We start from the raw sequence: 25,183 nt of genomic DNA, 5'->3' as shown, positions 1-25,183 counted from the left end.
TCCACTTATTAGATACTTGGGCTCTAATCCCAGTCCTGCTGTTCAGGGTCTGCCATATGACATCAGGAAGTTTCTGGGCAATGGCGTACTCGTTACAAAATGGTGAGGTTGGAATAAGCAGTATGTAAAGTCCCTTCCGACTCAAGGATGTTCTGCTTCCGTGCTTCTCTAACTTTGCATGTGGGGTCATAAGGACCAGGAATACCTGAATGATGGCGGGGGTGAAAAGGCTAGTGAGAGTGAAAGGGAAGAAGACATTTTGGAGGGTTTGGTGAATGGTAAGATAGAAGCGGTGGGAGAGTTTTCTGTTTAGGGTTTCCATATGGAACTTTCTGGCTTTCTCCCAAACCACCAACCCTGAATGCATCTGAGAGAATGGTAATGCACTTGAAATTTAGAGTGGCAATCACATATATAAGTTGACTAATGAAATGGATATTTTTAGGTTTATTTCCAGCCTTAAATGTTGGTGAAAGTAATTAGAAATTTGTTCAGGTTCTTTTGCCAAATATCAGTGGCTACAAAAATATTTAAAATTTTTTTCTAGGTTTTCGTTTCTTACCCTGATTCAAACCAGGCAATTTAAACATGTCTAAGATTTAAAAATAATATTTCTTAAGGCTTTTTGAATTGCAAACAGATCTTAGTTTTAATTTTGGAATTGTGAAGTAAAATGTTGTAGATGCTAAAAACTAATATCAGGTTAACTTGGATTCTCCACCTTTTCCCCTCCTGTGTTGCATAGTTGGGATACGTGAGTGAAAGAAGTTTCTATGTAAATGTTTATGAAAATTTTGCAATCTTAAAGTAAGTGAAGGAGGACATATTCAGTAAGCTAGGAAAATAGTACTTTCACGTAAATGTACAACTAAATTTATTTTACCCTCCAGAATTTATCTTACATGAACATATTAAACAAATTTTCACTTAAATCAGCGACAAGTTCAAATCATTTAAAAAAAGAAGATAGAAATTTAAATGATTTATAAGGGAAATGTTTTATATAATTTAAAGCCTATTTTGTTTCAGTAACATAAACCTTGCAATGATTTTAACATATCTAGGAGCGACGATACATTGAAATGTTGAGTTCCTCTATCTATGTATTCAGGACACATCTTTTTGAGTACTTGCCTGTGTGGCAGTGTTTGTTAATGCCCTGTAGATAAAAAGTTGAAACATCTTTCTCCTCGGGAGATAGGCAAGCAAGCCATTATAAAATATAAAGTAATAAGTAATTTATTGGAGAAATATATGAGGTTTCCTGGAAATGAAGAGGATTTGCTTTCTGGCCCTGCAAGGGGAGAGATCTGGTTGGTGAATGATTCATAAAGAAGGTGATACTTGAATCAAGACCAAGGTTAAGTAGCGGCTTTTCAACAAGGGAGGGACAGTCATTCCACCTGATAAACAGTCAGTCTGGCGTAAAGAGATGAAACATTATGGCCTCGGGAAGCCGCAGACAGGTTGGTGTGTTTACAGTACAAGGTTAAAAAGATGGAAGTGGTGAGATATGGCCAGGAAGCAGACCATGAGGAGTTGTTTTCCTTATTAGAGATTTTTGGCTTTTACCTTTCAGGTGAGGGAAGCTGTAGAAAGATTTCAAGTCTGGGGGTAACAGGGCTGGATTTGCACTATAGAAAGGCCTCTTCACAGCAGTGGAGGACCCACTGGAAGGGAATGATGTGGAGGCCAGCGCACTGTTTCAACTGTCTAGAGAATGAGTAATAATGGATTCAACGAGGGCTGTGGTGGCAAAAATGGAGAAAGGAAAGAATAAGAGATACTTTAGACTATTGAGAAGACTTGCAGAAAAATGGAGCTGTTAACTGGTAAACCATATTTTTGTCATCAGACTCTTAGGAGGTAACTAGGATTGGCTTAACTGTGTTTTCATCATTTTTGACAGTTCAGACCCTTATACGTGACTGTCAAGTTATAAGAGAGACCAAAGAAAACCAGATTACAGAGCTAAAAAAGATATGTGAACAGAGTACAGAATCTCTGAATAATGACTGGGAAAAAAAGGTAAGTGTCATAAAATTGTGACGGAAAATACAAAGGTTTATGCTTCAGAGTAATGTATTTTATTATAAAAATAATGGATGCTCACAGAATATACAGAAAAGTATGAAAAAAGAAAATAAAATAACATAAAATTCAAGACCAACAGTTTAGAAATAACTACTGTTCATGTTTTGATGTATTTTCTTCTAGAAGCCTAATGGTTTATAAAGTAGTTTTCACTTAGAAAACTTACTTTTGACCAATTCTTGAATTTCATGTTCTGAATTTTTTGTCATAGCCTATAGCTTTTAAGAAAAATTAGTAGGGACAAAGCAATAGGATACTTTTTGGAGATTTTGCCTTTCTAGTTTTGGATTTAGGCCATTGGATCATTTCTTTTCTGAAGTTTTAGATAACACAATATTTATAGTATAAGCTTGTTTTTGTTGTAAACAAAATCAGTAGTGGATGGGTTATTCTTGGAGAAGCATTTAATTTAATTAAGAAACATATTTTCATGTAAATTAGCAGTGCCAAGAGAAGTGTCATAAAAATACTTCTTACGGGCAAATCTCACATACCTATAGTACTTTCACTCACCCTTAGCCATTAGCTCAAATTATAGTGTGTGTTTAAAATAAAGTATGTCACTTCTCTTGAGGTATTCTGTCCTAAGGACACTGTTAACTCATATTCTCTCAGTTATGGTCTGGGTTCAGGATGTTTTACTGAAAGTCATAAATGCCTTTCCAAGCAGACACTGTTTGTCTGAAATGCGTCTTGGTGATGGCAGCTTTAGGACAAGGGTGGGAAGTACACTGCAGATGTAGCAGAATGTGGAGAGTTAGCGCTTTTCTGGTTTTGTTTTGTCAATTTTTGTGATTTTTCCTCTTTGTCACATTTTGGTTTTACCTTTTCTGTAAATTTGGCATATTTTTGTGTTTGCTGCAGGTACACTTCATGCTTAGCAGGCCGCCTTCCTCAAGCCTCACCTTCTGTCACAACCCTGCACTTCTTACACTTCTGGACTGTCTTCACGGAACTTTCCCGGTTATCTGACTCTACCGTGCTGTTTCTAATCTGTGGGCCTTTAAAGATATTGAATATGATTCACACACTATAAAATTCATCCTCTTAAAGTATATATACAGTTCAGTGGTTTTCATTATATTTACAAAATTGCATGACCATCATCACTATCTAGTTTCTAGGCATTTCTGTCATCCCGGAGAGAAACCGATTGTCAGTCACTTCCTGTTTCCCTTTCGTCCAGCCTCCTACAGCCACTAATCCATTTTCTATCTCTAGAATTTTGCCGATAGAGTCACATACTGTATTGCATTTTGTGACCCACTTCTCTCACTTACCATGTTTTTAAGTTTCATCATGTTGTGGCATGAATCAAGAGTTCAGTCAGCATTAAGGCTAAATAATGTATTGAATGGACATACCACATTTTGTTTATCCATTCTTCAGTTGATGGGCATTCGAACTGATTCCATTTTTTAGATGTCATGAGTAATGCTGCTATGAAAATTTGTGTACGAGTTTTTGTGTGGACATGTTTTCGTTTCTCTTGGCTATCATATGGGGAAAACCACTGCCCGTGTGTTCCTTCACTCATACACTCATAATACTTCTGACTCCAGATATGTGAGTTTATTACACATCAAGCAATTTTCTTGGATGCCAATTGGATGTCCTGTCATTCAACTAAATTTGACACCATTTGCCTAGAGTTAGTAAGTGTCAGAGCCTACAACGTAAGGGCTAAATCCCACAAGACTGCCTCCACTTCAGATGTCAATCAAAAGTCCCAGGTTGTTACCTGTACTTCTTACCAAACAGCTATAAATAGAAGTACCATGAAACCCTTTCATGGGCTCTGTGATTTGCTGGAATAACTCACAGAAATTATGGAAACATTACTTATATTTACTGTTTTACAGGGCATATTATAGTAGGTGTTGGTAAATAGCCAGATCAAAAGATACACAGGGCTAGGTACGTGGATAGGGACACAGGGTTTCCGTGCCCTGTCCTGGAACACCACTCCCTGCGTTCCTCCACGTGTTTACCAACCTAGAATCTCTCCAAACCCAAACTTTTGGGATTTTTAGGGAGGCCTTATTACACAGGCACAAGCAATGGTAAACTTAATCTCAGCCACTTGCCCCTTCCCAGAGGATGGGGAGTGGGGCTGAAAGTTATAAGTTTGTAATCATGTGGCTTGACCATCTAGGTCACCAGCCTCCATCCCAAAGCTATCCAAGAGCCCATCCAACGTTGCCTCAATAGAACAACACATACTCCTCTCACCCAGGAAATTCTAAGGGATTTAGGAGCTCTATGCCAGGAACCAGGGTCAAAGTCCAAATATTGGAACAAAAGACGCTCCTTGTGCTCTTATCACTTAGGACATAACAGGGATTTTAGCTCTGTGCCAGGAATTGGGGGCAGAGGCCAATATGTATATTTTCTCTTATTTCACAGGTATAACCCTAGGAGTGGAATCTCTGGGTTATATGGTGATTCTGTGTTTAACATTTCAAGGAACTGCCCACTGTTTTCCAGAAAGGCTGCACCATTAACCTGTGGCTTTTTACAATACTTCTCCATCTATTTAGACAGATTGCTAGGTTCTCTGGGTCCTTTCTAGCATGAGGCAATTACATGGTCAAATGTCTGGGTGAACGACCCACATGTGGGTTGCTGGGAAGGCCTTTTGCATCCCCCGTACCCATTGCCAAACCCTGGCTAAAAAAATGGGTAGATCTCCTCCTTATCATATACCTGTTTGATCCTCAGGCATGTCACCCAAATTAGAGCATATGTGTTTCTGGCAGGATCATGTTTGCCCTTGCAGTCTTAACTCTAAGTTCCCTGGATGAGATAACTTGGGCTGACTTACAGGCACTCCTCCGGCGTCAACAGGCACAGTCCCCTTGTAACTCAGTTGTGGGATGCCCCCGAGAAACCATGCTATGCTAAGGGACTGGTAGATGACAGAGATTTGCAGCATTCAGTAGGCGTATGTCCTAAGACCTCTGGGAGACCACAAACATAAAGAAACCACTACAACATGCGTAAAACCACAGAACTCAAAGTGACCTTTCGATCGCTTTGTCAGAGTTACTACCTAGGTCAGTTGATGGCAGTGAAATTTAGGTGCTGTGGGCCTGGCCACATTCATGTGCCCGCTCAGACTGACTTCTGAGCGGCAGACGTAACACCAGTTTAAAACATAGACTTCGGCAAAAATTACAAACCCAGCATACCAGGGATTTGTGGGGCCGCTCAGAAATAGCCCAAACTGCATATGTGAAACTTGTGAAACTCGAGTGTGGTTATTAAATCTTTATTATTTATTATTAAATAAATATTATTAAATTTTATTATTTATTATTAAATCTGTTGTGTGGCTGTTACTGAGCCATCCCCCCTTTTCCTGGTCAGCCAGAAGTGAGAAAAGTTTTGGGGGCCCTTGCCAGTAATGAGCACAGCTCCTGCCTGCATTCCGCCTCCCCTTCCCACCATGTCTCAGGGGTTTCGCTCTCAGTTCAGTATCTTTCCTGTCAAGTCAGAATCTCTATGCATGTGTTATATCCTCGTCTCTCCTAGTCAGGAATGGGAAATCAAGTCTGTCTTGGAATTCCTTCTGGATGTCTTTCCTCCCTGCCTATGGAGTGAGCCTAGGGTTAGGTGTGGGGATAGGAGTTAGACTCAGAATTCACTCCCATTAAGATAAGTAAAGGAATATCCCCAGCCTGGGAGCAGATTTGTAACTCCTTTTGGAAGCTATCCACTGAACTGTATTCTCTTTACCTTAGTTAAATAGATGATTTTGGTGCCTCATCCATTTAAATGATGGATACATAATCTTTATAAAAACCTGTATTCAGGAGGACATGTGGTATACATTTCTACTTCGTGAACTCTTTCCCTATTTGATTTATAAATGCCATCTTTAAATCTGCTTTTGTATAGATTATGAAATGGGTAAAAATAGTTTCTTGTCAGGTGTTAGGGTGAAAGGGAAAGCATTTTTAACACTACTCTTGTGCAAAATTTGGTGCAAAGGAGGTGAAAATCCCGACAGTGAGATAATGTTCCTGGTCAATAACAACATTATAAATATTTCTGTTTCCTGATTTTAGGCAAATACTAGTGTTTTTCAGCGAAGGCATTGTGTTATCTGTACGATTTATTTACTATTTCTACCTGAGGTGGATAAGTCCCTTTAATATTTGTTTATTCATTAGGATTTTCAGCTCCGGGAAGTCAAGAAAAAATGGTTTCTTTTTCTTTTTTTAAAGATTTACTTGTTTATTTTAGAGAGGGAGCAGGGTTAGGAGCAGCGGGAGAGAAAGAGAGAGAATCCCAAGCAGACTTCCTGCTGGGCATGGAGCCCAATGCATGTCTCTGTCTCATGACCCTACGGTCATGCCCTGAGCAGAAATCAAGAGTTGAATGCTCCACCGACTGAGCCACCCAGGTGCCCCGAGAAAAAAGTGTTTCATAATTATGCTCCATATAGCCTCTTTATTTGGAACGTTTATTTACGAGCTCTATATCTTTTGTTGTTCAGGTCACCAAATAAATAAATAGAGAAATACAGGAAAACATTTTTTTCTGAATTGCAAAGTAGCCTCTTTTATAGTAAGAGTGAAAGGGTCACTTCTTGAATTCACTGTGTAGCTCCACAATGCCGTCGCAGAAATGGAGAAGGAAAAGTTTGATCTTCAAAAGCGGCACACAGAAAATATTCAAGAATTGCTCGAGGACACAAACGTGCGTCTGAGTAAAATGGAGGGTGATTACATGGCGCAGACGCAGTCCACAGTGAGTCTCTGTTTCCCTTTCTTGCTGCTCCTGCTAACCAGCCTGTTAATCTCCATGACTGCCTGCTTCCTTGATGTGTGCAGTGCATGAATAAATGTGTTACAGAATTTAAAAAAGCGTTTTACCTTCTGACTCGATACAGGATCATACGTGACAATGGACAGTCTCTTGAAGTCGGCTGTGGGATTTCACTCTGGATTGTTCACTGCCACTTTTTTTTTTCTTAACCCCCAGAAGCCTTTACAAATCTTGTTTCTTGCTTTGTTGTTGCCTTTGTTGTTAACTGACTTTCAGTCTAGAGGCCCTTCCTTCCCTCCTTCCTTCATTCCTCCCTCCCTCCTTCCCTCTCTCTCTCTTTCTCTCCCTTCCTCCTCTTTCTCTCTCCTTCTTCCTTCCTTCCTTCCTCCCTTCCTTTCCTTTCCCCTCCCTCCCTTTCTCCTCTTTCCTTCCCTCCTTCCTTCATTCCTCCCTCCTTCCCTCCCTCTCTCTTTCTCTCCTTTCCTCCTCTTTCTCTCTCCTTCTTCCTTCCTTCCTTCCTTTCTTCCTTTCTTCTTTCCTACCTTTCCCTTCCCCTCCCTTCCTTTCCCCTCTTTCCTTCCTTCCTTCCTTTTTTACTTCTTTCTTTGTTTCATTTCAACTGGATTGAGGGACCAGACCCAGATACCACATGGGTAAACCCCAAAAGTTTGCTTTCTGAGAGGATGCAGAAGGAAGTCCCCGGAGTATACAGGAGAGAGACCAGTCAGTTTCCCTGAGGAAAGATGAAGGAGTCTCCTCAAGGCCACCTCAGGGAGCACATGGTGGTGAGGCTAGGTCTGAGAGGGTGAGCATCTTCAGCCTTTGAGAAGGTTAGCTGACTTCCTGAAGTACATAAGCCTGAGGCGGGTAGGCTCATGGGTACGTGGACTGGGCTTCACAGATCTGAGGCACGTACGCCTCATCCGTCTTGTTCCGAATATATGATACGAGCTTACAGAACTGTAGAGCCTTGTGTCCAAGCAAGAACCCAGTTCTCATTTTCCACTGACAGTCTACCCAGGCCAGCCTGGCTGGGCCCCATACTTCCTTGAATTTAAAGCTCTGGAATTTGAACAAGAGTCAGTTACTCAGGCTTATCTTGGAGACCCCTAGACCAGTTCTACAGCTTGTCTCACAGAGTTAAAGAAATGGGAAGCAGGATCCGTGGTGACTTGGAACTTGGGCTTTAGGGTCTTGGGTTCAAATCCCAGCTTGAGTGCCGTGTGGGTTCTTCACATGTTAATTTTCCTCATCCATTAGATAGGCTAACTGTAGTACAGTGTAATAGATATTGTTGGAAATATTTTTTAAAGGATCTTATTTATTTATTTGAGAGAGAGAGAAAAATAGCAAGAGAGAGAGAGTGTATGTGTGTGTGTGTGTTCCAGGGGAAGAGGAAGAAGAAGAGGGAGAAACACTCCTCACTGAGCAGGGAGCCTGGCACAGAGCTCAATCCCAGCATCTCAGGATCATAACCTGAGCTGAAGGGAGACGGTTAACTGACTGAGGCACCCAGGCATCCCCGTTGGAAAATTTTAATAAATTAATATACATAAATTAAGTTACATAATAAGTGCTCAATAGATAATTTTTAAATACTATGTTTGAAAATGTAACATAAAAGAATGATAGTCAAGGGAGACATATAAATGAGAAAATGATCAAGAAGTTAATCAACATCTTGCTCAAAGATGGCAGGTTGAAGATTGTGTTGGCCTCCATCCCCTCCTACAAAAATGATAGGAAAGGGATAAAGAAAAAGGCATAAACCCAGATGGACAAAGAGCATTTGGCAGTAGTAAAATTTGTGGAGTTGGAAAGGCGATGGGTGAATTGAAACTGACCAGTTCAAGAAAGCAGAACCCTAAATCAGCAATGAAGAAATCCACAAGCAAGCTGGGTGACACCGGGGGTTCTCATACAGAGGCTCAGGACTTGTCAGCTCCGGTCACCTCTGGAAGAGGTGCAAATGGTGCTTTAACACATTGGATTCCTAGAAAGTTTGTTTAAAAAGCAGCTAGATGAATAAATAAAAAAAAAAGTTTTTTAAATCTTTAAAAGGGTGCCTGGGTGGCTCAGTGGGTTAAGCCTCTGCCTTTGGCTCAGGTCATGATCCTGGGGTCCTGGGATCAAGTCCCGCATCAGGCTCTCTGCTTAGCGGGTAGCTTGCTTCCCCCTCTCTCTCTGCCTGCCTCTCTGCTTACTTGTGATCTCTGTCTGTCAAATTAAAAAAAAAAAGCAGCTAGATATTGACTTTGGTGCTGGACACAAATGGCTTTATCATACTATTCATTCTACTTTTGTATATGTTTGAAATGTCCCATTAAAACTTAAAAAAAAAAAACAACCTTTTTTAATAATAAAATTAACGACCAAAACCAATCAGATCTTTCTATCCCGTCCTCTACCTCCTCTATGAAGCCTGGGATCCTAGCAGAAGACATGAGGGTATTTTCTGAAGAGATTTCTTACCACAGCAGTTCTCAAAGTATGGTGAGCACATCCTGGGGAGTCCTTGAGGCTCTTTAGAATCCTTTGAGTGGCCAGACTGAAACTCCGTGAAATCAAAATTCCACCCCCCTAATAAAGGAAAAACATCAAAAACTCAGGTCATCTATAAGGGGAAACTATTAAGCTTCCCTCAGATTTTCTGACCCCAATATTTGATACCAGAAGACAATAGAACAACACTGAAAGAAAAACATGAGAAGGGTGGCCTAAAACGGTCTTTACGTATAGAGGATATGAGCAGTTTTGAACATCAACAGATATCTTTGACTTATTTATAAAAGTATTTGTATAGCAGAGTTTCAGTCTTCCAGAGGTGACCGGTGCTGACAAGTCCTGGGGCATTTACATTTACAAAAGAACCCAAGGAAATATCAGAGGAATCCATGTGATAATCTGGGAACAGCATTTCAGGCAGAAGGAACAGCCTGTGCAAAGATCCTGATACTGGGATGCATTGGGCAAGTTCAGGGAACAGCAAGGGGGCAGTGTAGACCTAACACTGGGAGCAGAAGGAGGCATGGTAGGAAAAGCAGGGCACAAATCAGAGAAAGCTGTGTAGACCATTGTGGTTGATTTTTTTTTTTAAACAGATTTACTGAGGTATAATTTATATATTGCAAAATTATTTTAAAGTGTATAATTCAGTTAATTTTTAGTATATTTGTATTGAATCTTTAATGAGTTGAGCACATGGAAGTGATTCCATCTGACGAATATTTTAAACATGCTTCTCTGGCCCTGTGCAGAGAAGAAAGTGTGAGGGACAAGAATGGGAGCAGGGAGACTGATTAGGAAGCTATTATTGTAGTCTAGGTAAGAGAGGGAAGGGGTGGCTTGGACATAAGTATCAGTCAACAAAAGATGATGCTGTACAGTGCGGAGGCTAGAGGCAGATCAAGTTTATTGGGGTAAAAAGAAAATTCGAGAACTTATTTTCTGGATAATGCATATAACGATGTATCCAAAGTCATGAACGAACACCAAATTTATATCTGAAATACGTTTTTTATCATCTCAACATCCCAAATTTTAGCAAACATGAATTAAACACAATAATTTTAAAGTTGAAACTTGTGAAACATATTGATTGCCCAAAATGCTGACTACATAGTTATATTTTATTCAATAATATACAAGCAAGATCTTTCACACTGGGATTTTTAATTTTTCTACATTTGGGATGTAAAGAAAAGTGATGCTTTGGAGCCAAGTGATCATTATCAAAGAAATCTCATTCTATTTTTAATGAAAGTTGAAGTTAAAAATTAGCATTCAGACCTTGTCATTAGGTAACAGTAAATATAGAGAAAAATGGATGGAGTCTGTCAGCAGGATTGAATTTAAGAATCATCAGAACTGGACAGATCTTGCCGGGCAGCTCCTGATTTAATAATTAAATAAGGTAGAGTTCAAGGCATGGCTTAAGATGAAAGACGGGACTGTCACTGAGAATTAGTTTCTCAGTTTTGTTGTTCTTTCAGGCTTTTTCTTTCTTTCTTTTTTTGTTGAGTCTTGTTTTGTTTCATTGACATTTGTTGTAAGCAGATATTTCTATAGATTATACGTCTTTTGGTATTGGCAGGGATTTTCTAGTAGGAAATTCATAATTAAAATATGTAAACATCGAATTTTTAAAACAACATATTAGAACTTATAAATATGAAAATTATAGCTGAATTATTAGGTGCTTGGGGAGGTGACAGCTGTAAAATATAGGGCTCTATTCATATCAACGCTTAGACACACTGAAAGTCTGTGGATGACTTTGTTGCAATTTTAGGCCTGTTAGTGGAATTCTTTACCTTTTTTTGTATCCTGAATCCTGCTGGCTATCTTGTAAAGCCTATGTAGTCCTTCTCAGGAAAATATTTTTAGGTTTAATAGAATATTAAAATTACAAAGAGAAGAAATTTTATTGAGTTGTAGTTATCAAAATGTTAACAAATCAAAGTCATGATAAAGTAATATATGTTTCTAAACTAATGCAATAAATATCAAGATTTAGCAGGGGGCCTGATAGCTATTCTAATTTATGAATAAGGATGAAGATAAACAATACTTAGTGATTATCCCAAACTATGATGGACTATAAAAATATCTGTGATATATGGTAAGTACTTTGGTTTGTTGACCATATTCTTAGTTGAAGGGAAGTGCTGAAGGCCAGTTAGGATAGTGAAAATTAAGATAATATTTCCTTCTCTATTCTAATTTCCTGACACTCTGAATTATGCTCATGGACCTGTATCAAGTTTAAGAACCCCAACCTTAAAGAGTGTCAAAGGGCCTTAACACCTTGTTAGCCATTATTAACTGTTGTTAGTAGAGACATGTGATAATTCGTGGAGCAGCTCATCTCCCCTCTGAGATGGCTGGAATTTGTCATTTGTAGTCGCCACCAGCATTTCTTCTCCCAGCCTCAAAATTATAAAGAAACCCCAAATAGCAATAGTTCATCATTTTGAATTAAATGACCATTTAATAAAAAGAAAGTAGATTTTATCTTTTTTAAAAAACAGATTTAGCCTCCTTCCCCTCTCTCACTCTGCCTGCCTCTCTGCCTCTCTCTCTCTGTCAAATAAATAAATAAAAAAAAGCCTCTGCCTTCAGCTCGGGTCATGATCCCAGGGTCCTGGGATCGAGCCCCACATCGGGCTCTCTGCTCAGTGGCGAGCCTCCTTCCCCTCTCTCACTCTGCCTGCCTCTCTGCCTCTCTCTCTGTCAAATAAATAAATTGAAAAACAGATTTACAGAAAATCTGAGAAGATTGTACACCGTTTCCATATACCCCAACCCAATTTCCTATATTACCATCTTACATTATTTTGGCCCACTTGTTACAACTAATGAATCAGTAGTGATACATTATTCATAAAAAACTCCATAGTTTATTCAGTTTTCCTTAATTTTTATGTAATGTCCTGCTGACCAGGATCTCATGCAGGACATCACATTACATTTAGTTGTTATGTCTCTCTAGTTTACTATTGGTTGTGACAGTTTCTCAGGCTTTCCTTGTTTTTCATGATCTTGACAGTCTTGAGTAATGTGGGTCAGGCATGTTGTAGGATGGTCCTCTATTGGATTTTGTCTCATGTTTTCCTTATGATTAGTCTGGGGCTCTGGGTTGAGGCAGTAGGATCCCCCAGGTGCAGTGCTGTTCTCATCACATTATATCAGTGGTATGTGAAACTAATGACATCACTTAAAAAAAAAAAAGATTTTATTTATTTATTTGAGAGAGAGCGAAAGTGCATGCAAGTGAGGGGAGGGAGGGGGACAAGCAGACGCCTTGCTAAACTCAGAGCCTGACACTGGAATCCATCTCATGACACTGGGGTCACGACCTGAGTTGAAATCAAGAGTCGGATCTTAACCAGCTGAGCCACACAGGCACCCCAGTGACATCACTTTTGATACTAACCTTGATCACCGGGCTGATCAAGGGTAGGGTTTGCTAGGGTTTTCACCCTAAAAAGTTACTCCCCACATTTCCATCCTGTCCTCTTTGGAAGAAAATTACTCTGTGTAGCCCATGCTTAAGATGTAGGGACTTCCGCTCACCATACTTGATGATGGAGCATCTATATAAATTGTTTGAAGTTTTTCTGCATGGGAGATTCGTCTTTTCTTTCTCATATATTCATTTATTGAATCGTTTACTTGTATCAGTATGGACTTGGGATATTTATTTAATACTCTGGTTCAATCCAATATTTCTTCATTTTGTTGCTTAAATTGTTCCAGCTTTGGCCATTGGGAGATCTTTCAGTGGGTTCCTCTGCCCCTTTGACATCTCCCCATCAATGTGGATACCATGGAGAAGGTCTTAGAAAGCAAGATCTGTGTGTTAGGTGCTCTCATTACTGTTGGGGTGTCTTTTCTTTTATGCCCTTTTACCTGATGGAGCAAGCGAGTGTGTGTGCATCTACTAACCTGTGTATGTATGCATTTCTATAAATATTTCTATATGTAATCATCTCTGTCTATCTAAACACAATTTTTTACTTATATCGGTAACTCAAATAAATTACCACATGGATTGTTCTAGCCTCTTCCCATTGTGTGTCTGTAAATTCTTAATCCAACAGTAGAAACTTGACTTCCACCATCCTCCTTCATTGTTACTTAATTGTTCCATTCCCGTATACGTGTATACCGGTATCAGAGTTGTTAATCCATAACCCATGGGAACCAACTTTGAGTGCAGTGCTTGTGAGAGTTCTTTTTTGCTTTTGGTCTTACAGGCTCTACTCATTTTAAAATTGCTTAGGCTATCACTTCTACCCCATCCCTTCAATGAGTTTTTTCATGTAATATAACTAGATTCTCTTGTCAGTCTGCATTTCTTCCCAATTCTTAAGTGATTTTTAAAATTTGCATAGCATAGAGCTCATTTTTTGTGCTTTAAAATTCCATGTGTTTTGACAAATGGATCTTCTCATATATCCGTCATTATAGTGTCATACATATTTTCACTGTTCTAAAAAATCACCTGTGCTTTACTCTGTTCATCCCTTGCCCCTCTCCCTAGAATCCATGGGAACCACTGATCTTTTTTACTGTTTGCCTAGTTTTGTCTTTTTCAAAATGTCATGTGATTGGAATCATACATCATGTATCCCTTTCAGACTGGTTTCTTTCACTAAACAATTATACAGTTAAGGATTCTTCATGTGTTTTTGTGGCTTGAAAACTCATTTCTTTGTATTGCTGAATAACATTCAGTTATATGGATGTACCATACTTTTTACTCATTTATCTATTGAATGATATCTTGTTTATGTTGTTTTTTGGCAACGATGACTAGAGCTGTTATCAGTATTCACTTAACAGAGTTTTGCATGGGCATAGTTTTCAAATCAATCGTGACTCCAATCATTTGCATATTCACTGCAGGAAGTGTAACCAAAATAAATCATTGCATATATATGTACCATAAAATATTTATAGAAGTGTTAATAAGCAACATTATTTTTAATAGCCAGACACTGAAAACAACCGTCAATAAATGGATAAATTATTTTATGTACATTCACGCAAGGGAGAACTATATATAGCAATGAAAACGTTTTAATTACTGATATACCCCATGACATGAAAGAATCTCTCAGACATACAATATGCATGATGAAGCCTGACCCGAAACAGTACTCTATGATTCCATTTATAGGAAACTCAACAAAGCCAAAGTAAATGTTTTTGTGATGAAAGTCAGAATAGTGGTTGCCTGTGCAGAGAGGATGACCAATAAGGCTTCAGAATGACTGGTAATGTTTACATCTTATAGTGGCTCATGGGTGTTTTCAGTTTGTAGATAGATATTAAAGTGTGTACTTAAGATTTGTATGCCTTTTTGTCATATTTCAATAAATTTATGAAATAAGATAAAATATGTCACTCTTTTTGCCACTGTAAGTAATTGCTGTTACTAGCCCTTTCTAATCTTTATCTCCTATAGGATTTCAAATGTTTGTGTGTAAAATTCCAACATTTGTATCTCCACTCCTTATGTCTTATTCTAGCGTAACTGAAGGCCCATTGGTTATTTTATAATTTCCTAATAACTTGTTGAAAATCTTGTCTTATATTTCCTACCAAAATAATACTCTTTGCTGAGCTTTCTCTTAATTCCCAATGTGCTATAATTCTCTTGGCATATTAGATTTTGAGCCTGGAAGATTTAGAATTCTTGCCGTTTGTCATCTCCTTTACTTGGTATTTTACCTAATCATACTATTTACTACTCCAAAAATTTTCTTGGGTCTTCTCTCTTCCCTTCTGTTTCCACAGCTACCAGTTGAGTTCAGGCCATTGTTGCCTCATTCCAAGACCCTTCTAGTAACCCGCTAGTTGCTCTCCCTGTCTCCTCTTGTTCCATACCCCACAAATGCAGTTTGTCCCATTTACCCATGATCGAGAACTTTAGTTACTAATCTAATGTCTTTTACAACTTCTACTTATAAGCCATGCCCATTCAAGAACTCCAACCTCATCTTCCGAGTGCCACCTTTGAGTTCACGATGTGGGAAGGTATTCTTGGCACACAAGGTAATCTGTTTGTCATTAACTATACAGTTACTTATTCCTTCCTTCATCCTGTTCTTCTCTACCCAGAATTCTCCTCTACACTGTCTGTCACAGCCTGCAAGGCAGTGATTCGGCAGCATCTTTTTTCCTGAATAATTTTTTACCCCATTTTGAGGTTTCTGTTAATTTTTTATCCTCTCAGTTCTTTGTATACAGTTTGAAAACGGTTACTTTGCCTAAATATTGTTGTCCTTAAGGTATTTCAAAATAAGTGCTTTCCCTTAAATTTATTTTACTTACTTTGGGTCTATTTTATGTAAGACACCACAAGAGTTAGGAAAATGCCTTGAAAATACATCATAAAAATAAAACAATATTAAATTAAAAAATAATAAAATGAATAACTGACTTACTGTGCAGGGTGATAATAAAATGACCAACTCGCCACATGAGTGAGTTCTGTTGCATTTATTATTCTACATGTGCTGTAAGTCTTCTCATACTGTGTGTTTCTTTCGGTCAATTGAGCTCAGTCATAATTCGCTTCCTGTGAATGTGGCTTTGTGTGATTTTTCACCTAGCCCAGACTTTCCTGCTTATTCTTTGATGCCAGATTGCGTTCAGAGATGCTCTAGTCACAACTTGTGTATATGTTATTGTTGAACCAAGCAACAGATTATTTGCATCCCACTTAGTTTGGATAACTATGTTCTGATGACATTTTCTAAGATCTCCAGCCATGGGTCATGCTTTCTTGGAGTAGTCCTACATTTCTATTTGATCATCATTTCATTTTGCAGACCTTCCTCTGTATTTTGAGTCATGTAACATTCCTCATAGATTTTTAGATTTCAGTATCTGGGCCATTCTGCATGTCGATTTCTGTTTTATTTTTTTCCCTCTTGATTCTAATTTTTGATGGGCCTGGTATTTTCTAATTGAATGCTAGACATTGTGTATGAAAGATAGTAAATGCTCTGGATCATGTTATATTCCCCAGAGAGGTGCCACTGTGACCCATGAGAGGTGTCTGGTGTGGAGACAGCCCCCCTCGATCCATTCAGGGACCGAGGTGACTCAAGGCTGGATTGCAGTCCTTGGTCTACCTCTGATTCACTCCCACTCCTAGTGTGGCCTTCTACACAGTTTGAGGTCAAGTTTCTGATGTTAACAGGGGCCTTCCTCCTTGGATAATAATCTACAATTTTTTACTCCTGAGTACAGTGACATGCCAAAAACTCGAGTCTGCTTTTCACAGTATTTTCTCTTGGTTTCTTAGCCATCTGCCCTGTCAATGTTAAGAATTTGGGAAATTCCTTGAGGAGAAAACTGTTTGGGTGAAGCCCCCTCCTACGTGCAGCCATTCTCTCAGGGATTTTGGTTCCTCAAGTCTTGGCTGCCTAGGCCACCCCCTGCTCTAACTGCCTTGCCTCGTCCTCATTCTCCAAGATTGGGGAATGCGTCAAAGTTGAAAGCAGCTTATGGAGTGTTGACTCATCTCTCTGAGGTTTCTTTCTCTGGCCCCCTTAAGTCCTACCTGCCTTGAAAGTTCTCCAAGGCCTTTGAATTGATTTTTTCTTGGTGTCTTTTGGGTTTTTCACTTTTTCTCGGTGTAAGTGTGATCTGCTGTAAGCTATTCCTTCATAGGGAGAGATAGAAGTTCCTCTCCTAGGGTTTATTAAGACAGAGTTTCATTTCTGTTTCTAGTATATCTTGTCTCTTTTGTGTAATTTCCAAGAGAAGAGGGAATAGAAATAATTTTTTATTTCTGCCATTTAAAACTGGAAGGCCAAGTATGTATTCTTTTCTTTGTTTCTTCCAGTCAATCGATATTTAGGAAACAAGGAGAATTTAGAATATGTATTGGAAAATTGAACTATCTTCTAAAAGGAACTCCCAAAGCAGAGGGATCATTAATAATGAGGCAGAGTGAATAGGATCCATGGAGAAGAAATCTGAGCCTCTGATATGTGTCAGACTCTGAGCTAGGAATTGTATGTATTTTCTATATACCGTATCTATATACCATGTTTTTACATTATGTGTAATTATTGTCATTCCTGAAATTCAGAATCTGTTGCTTCCAAAATTTAAATTATATACTTAAATTTGTATTACAATGAAGAAAGGATGGAATGAATAAAGAATTTTGGGGTTGTAATATTATTAAATGCTTAAACTTTATTTTAAATGTTTATCTTAGAATGAGTATAAAAAGATACTAATTGGGGGCACCTGGGTGGCTCAATGGGTTGGGTCTCTGCCTTTGGCTCTGGTCATGGTCCCAGAGTCCTGGGATCGAGCCCCCTGTCAGGTTCTCTGCTCAGTGAGGAGCCTGCTTCCCTCCCTCTCTCTGCCTGCCTCTCTGCCTACTTGTGATCTCTGTCTGTCAAATAAATAAGTAAAATTTTTTTTAAAAAGGATCCTAATTGATTAGAACATCATCCTAACCTTTTCTAATTACTTATACTTACTGGAAGTGTAATTGTTAAAATGAAAATAAATTGTCCCTTCAGCTAATGCCTGCTTACCCTAATTTTAAAGTACGTAGTCATAAACATGTTAATCTAGTTTTATAAAGATGAAAAATTCAAAATAAGTTAAACATATAATAGGGAAATGATTTAATTATGTGATAATTTTTGAAGACTTTGGAAAATGCAGTGCTTGATAAAATGGTAAGTAAATAAAAATATGAAACAAATGAAATTTCATTCACTAATACTGCAACTATGAAATAAAATATTTTATACCCTAATGTGATAGGTATATTATTTTTTAAAATAAAAATTATTAATTAAAAATATTATTACATTATTTTTATGATTTTAAGAAGTTTCTAGAGCTTCAAGTGAAGAGTAAAAAACATTGCCAAACATATATTTATTAGCAGTTGCATAAAGAGAATGTAACTTTTGTGATGATAAGAACTTCGTCTCTCTTATTTACTGGTTTGTAATTTGTAATTACTTATTTGTCTCCAGATCCTGAAATCATACCAGATTCAGTAATTACTTGTTGAATGAATGAATGAATGAATGAATAGCTAAAAGCATATAATCATGATGGTCTTACTCTTATGGGAGAAAGCACTTTTTTTTAAGATCTTGTTGAGTTAGGGGTTGATTTAATTTTTACCAGTATGATTTATGATACATTTATTTTCTATATTCTTATCTATAATAGGGTATTTATTTTCTAAAGGCTACTTAATGATACAGAAGTGTTATACAGTCAGCCAGAGGCTTTCCTAACAATGACCTATTCTTTCAGAACCAGGTGGTCAAGGAACTGGAGTCCCGTGTCCAGCAGCTGACTGGAGAAGCAGAGAACAGTAACTTACAGAAACAGAAATTAATTCAAGAAAAATTAGAACTTGAAAGATGTTACCAGATAACATGTAATGAATTACAAGAAGTAAAGGCAAGGTATTGTCTGAAGTCCAAAATCTATCAGATGTGGCTGTAAAGTACTGATATTAACTAAAAATTATTTACCAAAATTAATCACACCTGTGCATTTAACCTTGGGAAGTTTCTGGTTTAAATATTGCCATTTGTTAATTTTAGAAGTCCTATTTAATAAAAGAAGCATAACATTTAAGTTAAACTGTTAATGTGTGGTTAAAATGTGGATACTTGGGGCACCTTGGTGGTTCAGTGGGTTAAAGCCTCTGCCTTAGGCTCAGGTCATAGTCCCAGGGTCCTGGGATCAAACCCTGCATTGGGCTCCCTGCTCTGTGGGGAGCCTGCTTCCGCCCCCCTCTCTCTGCCTGCCTCTTTGCCTACTTGTGATCTCTGTCTGTCAAATAAATAAATAAAATCTTAAAAAAATATAAAATAAAATGTGGATACTTGCTTGATCTATTGAAAGATAATGCATTTGAATTTTGTTCACTAAAAAATTTCATTTTTGGTATTGATTCTAAATGTGTTAGAAGTATATTTTATTATCTTATGCTTTTAGGCGCAACATACTGCATAAAGAGAAAGATCATCTTATAAACGATTATGAACAAAACATGAAACTATTACAAACCAAACATGATGCTGATATAAGCCTTCTGAAAAAGGAACATGCTCTTTCAGCTTCTAAGGTATTCTGTGCGGGTAGATAAAGCCATGCAGAGTAGTTACTTAATCTTACTTGGCAAAGAGCCATAGGTAGCCATGTGGAAGCGAACTATTTGGCATTTGAAATTCGTCTCTTTTTTGCTTAATTCTTGATAAAACTGAAAATTTAAGAATTTTTATTGGTATTTAAAATGCTGAAAATGCTGAATCTCTAATACAGAGCATAATATAAATATTTAATAAACTAAATTCTGCTATAAGTTAACCCTTTTAAGTACCAACTTTTTTTTAAAGGAGTAAACATAAAAATCCAAGTAGAAATGCTCAGTTGTGTCAATAATGCATCTTATAGAGTAACTATATACCCTGTTACGATTACTTTGAAATCTGGGTCATTCTTTAGCTTTCCTAGCATCATATACACATTCATAAAGGAGTCCGTAGACACACTTACTGGCACCCACACACTTTTGTGTCCGATACTGAAACTTTCCACAAAGAAAATCCTGTAGCTCGAATTCTAAGGTAGTCAGTTACTTGCTATTTCATGACTTAAGTCTTAGTAGATTTACTTAGTAGATTTCCAGTAGATTTACTTTGAAAATTAAAATTTAGAAGGTTTTCTATAAGCCCATTGTCTTCACATCAGCATCATATTTTTGTAACTTTAAGTACTATGTAGAATTTAGTTTATATTTTAACTTTAAAAGATTAATTTTTAAACTTTTAAAAAAATATTTTTCATTCAGATTTATAGATGATTTTAATTCTGATTAAACCCTCAGTCAAGGGGAAAAGTAAATATATTCATCCAGAAGTTCTAGGATGGTACTGTTTTTCATTATTCTTAAAATTCTTGTAGGCATCTGGTATGATTAAAGAACTAGAAGAGAACATCTGTCAATTAAAACAGCAGCTTCAGGAATCAGAACTTCAAAGAAAGCAGCAACTAAGGGTGAGTCCTGTATTTTTATAAAGAGTAGTGGCTAAAACTCACCTTTCCTTTTCTTGATTATATGTATAAATAAGAGTCAATTAAGTAAAATCCTCAGACATACAGGAAGCTATTTTTTTCTTTTGTTGCATTGTATCATTTTTCATCTTATTTATTTTAACAGAAGTAGATGCTAATGGGATATAGAGACTAAAGAATAATTTTATTGAATATTTTTTGATTCATTAAAAAAATCAACTTTATTTCAATACATTATTATTTTAGAATAATTTCCTCCCTTTAAATTACTCTCTACTAGTCTTCAAACTTTCTCTTTCTCCTTCACATTTTCTAGATCCTTCCTTTTGCCTCATGGTCAAGAATTGCCGAAGACTAACATACGATATAATTTCAAATGTATTATTTCTGTATTGAGTCAACTGATGACCTTTAAGTAATCTCCTAATCCTAAGGGCCAGAAAGGTTCTCTTCCATTGTAAAGAAGTCCCTTTTGAGATAGGAACATCTTCAGATAACTAAAGTTTTCTATTATGCCCTCACATCTAGCTACTCACATTTCTGTTTGTAGTTTAGAAGATTGGACAGGTAGGGCTCTTGTAATAATATGCAAAAGTTAAATAAAATTTGTCATCGAGTAGATTGATTTATTTCCTTAGACTGCAAATTGCGTTGACTCTAGTAGCAACTTTAAGTGTAATAAAAATATTTATTATTCACAGGATCAAGAAAACAAATTTCAAATGGAGAAAAGTCATTTAAAACACACCTATGAAAAAAAGGTAATATGTTTTGTGGGACACTGTAAGACATTTAAGATGGCCAATGAAGCTTAAGAATGAGGGCTAGTTTTTATGAAGCCATGCATTCTAGCCCTTAAATGATCATTGGTTTCTTAAGTTTATTTCAGCTAGCCAGTATCAAATTTTGCCTCATTTTTCATGTTTATATACATTTTCATGTTTATAAACAGCTTCTTTAGTTTATTAATTGTATCAATGTAAAAATACCCCTTGTATATTATATTTCATGCGTGCAGAGTATTATGGCATTAACCTCTTATAATAAGACTTTGAAATTATATATTTTTTCTACCAGTTTAGAAGTCTGGTACAATTGATGGGAGCTATTTGTATTCTGTTGTGTCATATGTATAGTAATGCTAAATATTTAACCAGAGAATATAAGACAGTTGAAGAATTGTCTACTACTTAGAAATGTATTTAATAGTTGTTTCTTGTCATTTACAACAGTGAATAATTCTGCCATGTGCTTATCCCTGTTATCAGTAATAACTGGGGGTTTATTGACAGAATTTAACACCTGGCGATAAAACCTAGAGTTCTAAGTTTTGTGACTTTTATCCTTCAATTTCGAATTTGTTTGCTGTATGACATGGAAAATAAAAGAATAGCTGAAATGGCAAAGATTTTATTGTTGTTTTCATAATTATTTACTGTTGTAATATTAACTAAATTAATACATTTGTAAAATACTCACATATTGAAAAGTGAGTAAAACATTAACCCTTCAATAATTAAATACATACAAATTAAAATAGGTTATATAGCACAATATATTTTTTTAAGATTTATTTATTTATTTATTTTAGAGAGAAAGAGGGAGGGGCAGAGGGAGAAGGGGAGAGAGTCCCAAGCCGACTCTGCTAAGTGTGGAGCCCAACTCGGGGCTAGCTCATGACCTGGTCTGAAACCAAGACTCAGTTGCTTAACCGGCTGAGCCACCCATGTGCCATGTAGCTTAGAACGCTTTGTATGTCTCATCTTACTTATCCATATGGTCACTCAGCAGATATTCATTAAATGCTTTCCTTGGGCCAGGGGTCATATGAGGTGTTAGATGGAGGGGAGGGTTAAGGATGAATTAGCATTCTGCCTTCCAGGAGTTTAATGTCTAGGAAGAATGTTTCTGTCATTTGGAAAAGTGAGTATTTCAACCGACATGTATTGACCTGAATACGTGCCCTTTCAAATTCTAATTTTCTAATTGCTTAAGTTTTTTTGTTTGTTTGTTTTATTTTGCTGATGTTTTATACAGTCTCAGTGCAAGGTCTTAAATGCATTTCATGTCTACAAGATGACATCTGAACAAGAGAGATAAATACTGCTTTCATTGGAATAAAGAACTTTTTTTTGTTGTTGTTTTTACTCTTGAGCCATGCAGCTTCATAAATATTTGACTTAGTAAAAGAAGACCATATGTTATCATAAGCCTTACCTCCGCTATATAAGGCGTCCTCTGGGTGTCCTTGTTAGTCCGTTGTTCATTCTTTGGGCAGATGTCTGGCTTCCTGTTCATTAAGGAATACCTTCTTGGCCCCCTGCTCCACTAAACTCTGTGGTCACCCCTCTTCCTCAGATGGTATGTGGGTACCTGTGAGATAGGGAGAGGGGTTGGTAGCAAAGAGAAAGGCATGCACTGACTAATTGTAAAAGAATGTGTTTCTCTCCCAAACTTCTGTCAGTGCTACTGAGGACTGTTTGATACAGAGACGGAGCTGGAGAGACCACTGTCTTAGGACACTAAGTTTTCTGGATCTGGATAGGCCTGACAGACACACCCAAGAAACAGAAGGTTAGAGCTCAGCTGGTCCCTATCCAGTAGCCTTCCACCCACTCCCATTCTGTTTCGCTTAGGGAGCAGACTGAAATTCTTTTTGTTAGGCATCCTAAGAACTGCTTTTCCCTTTCCACAAAGTGTCAGTTGGCCTCAGCTTTTTAATAATGTAACTAGTTAAAGCGTGTTACTTGTTTTCAATGTAAATAAGAAGTGTTTAAAATAATAGCCATCCTAAAAAGAAAAATAAGCCCAGTTGTTGCCGTTGCATATGTTCTAACATTGTTTATACTGGAAGAATGTTGCTCAGCAGGTCATTTTTTGTTTTACAATTAATTCCACAGTCTCCCCCTTTTACATTGACATCTGTTCTTCTTTCTTTATTAAACCCGCTGTGATCTCAGTCCTTGAAGATTGGATGTCTCGTACCCCCCTCAGGGAATATCCTTTCTGACTGCGCAAAGAGCCGACATAAATCTGACATGGTCCTGGACTGTGGAAGTCAGTAGCTAAATGGGTTGTATAGGTTTTTTGTTTGTTGGCCAGTGTTACAGGTGTGCACACTCAGTAACTCTTGGTAGACAACTTAGTTCTGAATATCTTTTCGGGAGGAGGAAATGCCATCTGAGTGACATTATTTCCTCACGCCCATAAGAAAGCAGCATGAGAGATCCTAACTTGTCTTTGAGGTAAGAGAAACAGCTAGCATCAAATGCTGTCCCTAATTTAAGCACACACACATTATCTAATGGTTTTTATTGATCTCTGGTGGCTATTGCCTGCTCTTAAGATCTTTGAACATCAAACAAATAATAGGTAGTAAAACTAAATGTCATTGTTTGATGAAGTGTCCTAATCTGTTAAATCAGGAAATGGTTAGGCTAAATGATTTTACTAGCAAGGAAACACCTGCCTCCTACAAATAACCTATTGGTTGTTTTCCAAACAGGCACCGAAGAGTGAAAGGTGGTGCTGTTTACCCAAAAGAAGTTCGGGAGACAGATGTTAAGCATGTATATTCTAAAATGTGCTAGAATTCGAATACCTGCTTAAAATTTTTCTGTTGTAACCATGTAACAGATGAGATAGAAAGTCTGCTGGAGTTCAAAACCATCAAAAATAGTATTCCAGTATTTTGCATTCACTTATCATTCTTTTAATTAGGTTAAAATAATTTAAAATGTTCACAGCTTTACACATAATATATTATATAGTATTTTCCAACTACCACAGGCATGATTTTCTTTAAGAGGGTAATGTGCCTTGAGTCAAGTTTTAAACAATGAAATTGCCCAGTGCAGCGACTTATACAAAGAAGTCATGCAGCCTGGGCCCACGTGCCTCCCGTGGGGAAGCTGAGTTGGAGCTGGGGTGGAGTTAGCCGGAGAGTGGATGTGTGGGTGCGCAGCAATTCACCGCTCCTTCCCACGCCAGCGCCGCTGGCACCCCGTGTCCGTGTCCTTGTGCAGAGCAGAATCTCGTTCTTGTTTATACAAGTACTCCTCTCTTGATTACTTCAGTTCTTGGGTTGCCAGGGAAAATATTCATAATATTTTACACATGTTTACATACATTTTACGTACATTTCCCTACATTTAGTAAATGTTCAATAATTGTGTTTATATCTAGTTCAATTATTTACAACAAACTCTCACGTTGGGGAATATATGCTGTGTCTTTGACGCTCCGGTTTGTTTTCATTATTTAAGTTATTAAGATTCATTTTTGGTATTAACCATACAGAGTAGGGAAAGGATTACAAGATTGGTTCGGATTCTTCTCTGCTGTCTTGCATACATTAAAAAGCAAGGCTTGACGGAGCATTATCTTTATCACCACAGCTATCTGGAATATAGGTAAAAACTAAAAATAAAATCCAAAAAGGCCCTTAACCACACAATACACATAGGTTCAATTAAGGACAAAAAAATTTTTTTGTGTGGGCCCGGTGTTGTGCTGGGTGCTGGGGTTGTAGAAATAAATGAGAAAGAAGCAGTTTCTCACTTTAAGGACCTCTTGGCTCAAAAGTCTGTGCATCGACACAGGTGTGTTTACCTCAGAGGGAAGCCTCTCCTTCTCCCCCTCAGAGAGTCCCATTCCTGCTTCAGAAATGGTTCCAGTGCTTTTAGAGGCAATAAATCAGATCAAGGTGCTTGTGTTAGCTCCATTGACC

At 37.6% G+C, this 25,183-nt stretch overlaps 1 protein-coding gene across 2 annotated transcripts in view; it reads left to right on the top strand.

Annotated features, from left to right (window-relative positions):
* CEP112 (centrosomal protein 112) overlaps nucleotides 1–25,183 on the top strand; it is a 406,944-nt gene that overhangs the window by 86,544 nt on the left and 295,217 nt on the right. For both annotated transcript variants that reach the window (XM_032870788.1, XM_032870789.1), the window contains 6 exons: nucleotides 1,910–2,028; nucleotides 6,706–6,849; nucleotides 18,682–18,836; nucleotides 19,375–19,504; nucleotides 20,344–20,436; nucleotides 21,156–21,215. In XM_032870788.1, coding sequence (XP_032726679.1) covers nucleotides 1,910–2,028; nucleotides 6,706–6,849; nucleotides 18,682–18,836; nucleotides 19,375–19,504; nucleotides 20,344–20,436; nucleotides 21,156–21,215 — 701 coding nt within the window. The remainder of the gene's footprint in view (nucleotides 1–1,909; nucleotides 2,029–6,705; nucleotides 6,850–18,681; nucleotides 18,837–19,374; nucleotides 19,505–20,343; nucleotides 20,437–21,155; nucleotides 21,216–25,183) is intronic.

Source organism: Lontra canadensis, unplaced genomic scaffold (assembly GCF_010015895.1).
Source record: "Lontra canadensis isolate GAN:19392208 unplaced genomic scaffold, GSC_riverotter_1.0 scaffold41, whole genome shotgun sequence".
NCBI classification, from domain to species: domain Eukaryota; kingdom Metazoa; phylum Chordata; class Mammalia; order Carnivora; family Mustelidae; genus Lontra; species Lontra canadensis.
Note: the sequence above shows the minus strand (reverse complement) of the source record. Positions and strands in the feature narration are given on the sequence as shown.